General features: G+C 37.9%; 1 protein-coding gene across 1 annotated transcript in view; it reads right to left on the reverse strand.

Annotated features, from left to right (window-relative positions):
* Positions 1-4,141, reverse strand: part of LOC106883773 (protein broad-minded) — a 264,423-nt gene that overhangs the window by 200,123 nt on the left and 60,159 nt on the right. The window contains exon 5 of the mRNA XM_052967655.1: positions 2,827-2,901. Within this exon, the coding sequence (XP_052823615.1) occupies positions 2,827-2,901 (75 nt within the window). The remainder of the gene's footprint in view (positions 1-2,826; positions 2,902-4,141) is intronic.

Here is a 4,141-nt window from a genome sequence, read left to right on the forward strand (position 1 = left end):
TATAAGGGCATTACTATATAATAACGACTCACGCCATGAAGGACTCTAAGGTCAGACTACTATAAAAAGCACATTTTTACCGAATGCGAGGAAATGCAACTCTCAAAGCCAACCCCTCAAAAACGAACTAAATTACAGATCATGATTTCGTAGTTATTGTAGTATTATACAACTTCTACTCGTCAGTATAATATGGTCCAGAAAAATAGAAATAAACAGTGAATCAACATACCAATATATATATTTACATAAATACACACTCAATAACACACACACACATATATATTTACATAAATACACACACACACACACACATATATATATATAAATGCATAAACAGGCTTTTTTCAGTTTCTGTCCACCAAATCTACTCACAAGGCCTTGGTCAGCCCAATGCTATAGTAGAAGACACTTGCCCAAGGTGCCAAGCATGTGGTTGGGAAGCAAGCTTCTTAACACACAGCCATGCCTATGTGCGTGTGTGTATACATACATATATATAGTGTGTTCAAGAGAGAAGACTGCTATGGTATGGTCATATGATGTGTATGGATGAGGACAGCTGCATCAAGAAGTGTCAATCTTTAATTGTGAAGGGAACCTGTGAAAAGGGCAGACCCAGGAAAACATAGGATGAAGTGGTGAGAAATGATCTTCAGATGTTGAGCCTCACAGAGGAGACGACAAGGGACCAATACTTCTGGCAATGTGCTGTGCTTGAGAAGATATGTCAAGCTAAATAAAATTGTGACCATCTGTACACATAGGCATGTCTTTTACAACAAAACTCCTCACACACAGACGCACACAATCTGTCTATCAAAACTTCCTCACAATCCATCTTCCCAACACCCCCACAAGTTGCTGCAGGTCCCTCTCCTCCACTCTCCCTTGTGCACCTCATCTGCTGCAGGCCCTCAACTTTCCTTCACATATCTGACCACACACTCTCAATGCCCTCACAAATCTATCATACTCCACTCCAGCCACTCCAATGTCTCTCCCCATTACTTGCTATAGTCATGTTTTCCCCACCTCTAAACATCTCTCACACTCTTATGGAACATCCCCTCTGTACTACTTATACTCTCCCTCTCACTGTTCCCTGTGGGTAAGCCCCAATACAGCTCTAACACCATCCATATCTCTCTCACTTCGACTGTCTTTTTATCTTTCTCTCTAACTCCCTTCCACCTTCCTCTCCTTCCTTGTCCTACTGGGGTAGCCAAGTACCTCCTCTATAGCAAAACAACTATCTCTATCCCTTTATTTATACTCTAAACTCTTGTCTGGCACACAACCACTTTCCTTTATTCCAATCCCTCTCACAGCTGAGAAGTCTTTTGTCTAACAAGCTACTTGGGAACCCTGCTGGAGCTGGTGTCACATAAAACGTGTGTGCTGGTGGTATGTAAAAAGCACCTGGTGGTGCTGCCATATAAAAAGCACCTGTGCTTATGTCACATAAAAATTACCTGTGCTGGTGCCACATAAAAAGCATTTGTGCTGGGTCCATGTAAAACTCACCTGTGCTGGTGCCATATAAAAAGCATCCATACACTCCGTAAAGTGGTTGGCATTACGAAGGGCATCCAGTTATAGAAACCATGCCAAAACAGACGACTGGACTCTGGTGCAGCCCTTTGGCTTTCCAGCTCCTGTCTAACTGCCCAACCCATGCCAACATGGAAAACAAACGTTAAATGATGATGATGGCAACTGTAAACAGGTATGTATGTATTTTAACTGGCTTCTTTTTGGTTCCTATCAAACAAATTCAGTAAGACACTTGTCTGTGGTGTTGCACAGTAGGACTGAACATGAAAACATGTGTGATTATCAAGCCACGACTATGCCTCACTCTCTTTATATGTATGTATATGCAAATATGTGAGCATGTGTGTGTATGTGTGTATACATATATATATATATATATAGTTAATAATGTTTTTATCAATAGACACCCTGCAGAGATATAATTAAATAGAAAACCTAAAACTATTAGAAGAAACCTGTTAAGTGTGTGTGAATGGACAGAATTTGCAATGACATTATTGCTGCTCACATCACTGCACTAGCTACCACCACCACCACCACCACAACCATGATAATAAATACCTCCACCACTACCACCACTGACACCACTACTACTATCGCCTGCATGATTACAATCACCACTGCTACTACACCACCGCTACCAAGATTACAACTACCGCTGCTACTACAACTAATACTACCACTAAACCTACCACTGCCACCACCTTTATCAAGATTTTAATTATCTTTACTACTACTACTACTATTGTCACCACTACCGCCACCACAATGAGAATTACCTCCACTACTACCACCACTTCCACTATGATAACCACTACAACTAGCTCCACCTCAATCATAATGATGATAACCACCACCACCACCACCACCACTACACTACTTAAGCAACTAGCATCCCCCACCACTTCATATCCCCATCCCTACCACATCATACCCCTACCCCCACCCCACCACTTGATACTCCATCCCCACCATTTCATATCTCCGTCCCCATCATTTCATCCCCTACCACTTCATATCCCATCCCCACCTCATCCATTACATCAATGGCCGTCATCACCACGTTCACCTTATTGTGTTATCCCATAAGCGGCTGACTTCAAAAACATTGCTTTTGCTCATTTGATATTTGTTTAGTTTATTATATAAATAATTTCATTGTGAGGACAGACCAAACAAATTGAAAGTATTTGCCAGCCTGGGCTGCAAATAGTTAACAGCAGAACATGAAAAAGCGAGAGAAATAAGATACAATAAGATTAAACTCACTGCTAAACTCTTTGTTTTTACCAAATTGTTTGTAAGACTTAACAGCTTTTCATGACACACAAACATCAGGCTGCTCTGTATATACAAAGAAATAAAAGGGAAAACACTATTGAAAATAAGGGTTAGTATATTAACTTAGTAATAAACACATATAAAAATATACATATTAGAGAGAGAGAGAGGAGATGGAGAAAGAGAGTCAGAGGGGAGGACAGAGAGAGAGAGAGAGAAGAGGAGAGGAGAGAGATACTGATAAAATCATTCCATTATTTCATACAGATTATCTAAGCAGATTTTGAAGAATTCATTAGATATGGAATATCGATAGTAGATTTGTATGCGCATGTACCAATTGCTTTGCTCGGAAAAAACTATTTGTGATGTAACTTCAAAATATTTATCGTGTAATTCATATACGCATACATTTATATACACATGTGCATACATATATAATGTGTAAACAGGAAAGACTGGGTAGAACAAACAAGCTTTACATAATACAACAATTGCATCATCTTCACTTTACCAGCAGATAATTGCCAAAATATTATCATACGATATATACATTAAATTTTATTACATTGCACTGCTATTATTTCAGCAACATTGGCAGTTGAAGACTCCTCAGGTATGGATGCAAAATGTTTGCTAAGTTAAACTATATACTTTACACAATATAATATTATACCTCACTAGATTTACACTTATTATTTTATTTGTTTTCTTCATCACTCATTTTATTGACCATCTATACTGTACTTCAGGTTAACAATTTTGTGATGTTTGCTTTTATTTTTTGAATATGGTGAGATATTTATTCTGTAGAATATGGTTTCATTTAGTGAACACTTTGCACCCATATCTGAGGAGTCCTCATTTGCCAGTGTTACTGAAGTAATACTGATGCAATATAATAAATCTAATGCATTTATTATATAGTAATACTTTGGCAATTATCTGCTGGTAAAGTGAAGATGAAACAGTTATAGTATTATGCAATAAAGCATGTTTGCTCAATCCAATCTCTCTTGTTTACACATTTTTTATATATATTCCATGGAGCTTCATTGATTTCTGCATGTATCTTCATTAATACAATTGGTCTACATCATGAAACTGCACCCGGTGGCCTATATCAATAGGCAAGCTTTATAAAGTAAACTACAAAGTTCATACACAAATTGGACATCTATACATACAAATATATATACATATGTGTATACACACACACATATATATATATATATAGTTTGGGTAAATCTCAGCTGTTTCCTCTTGAAGCACATCTGCTTATTCCATTATTACAATCAATATG

This window comes from Octopus bimaculoides, chromosome 4 (assembly GCF_001194135.2).
Source record: "Octopus bimaculoides isolate UCB-OBI-ISO-001 chromosome 4, ASM119413v2, whole genome shotgun sequence".
In the NCBI taxonomy this organism is placed as follows: domain Eukaryota; kingdom Metazoa; phylum Mollusca; class Cephalopoda; order Octopoda; family Octopodidae; genus Octopus; species Octopus bimaculoides.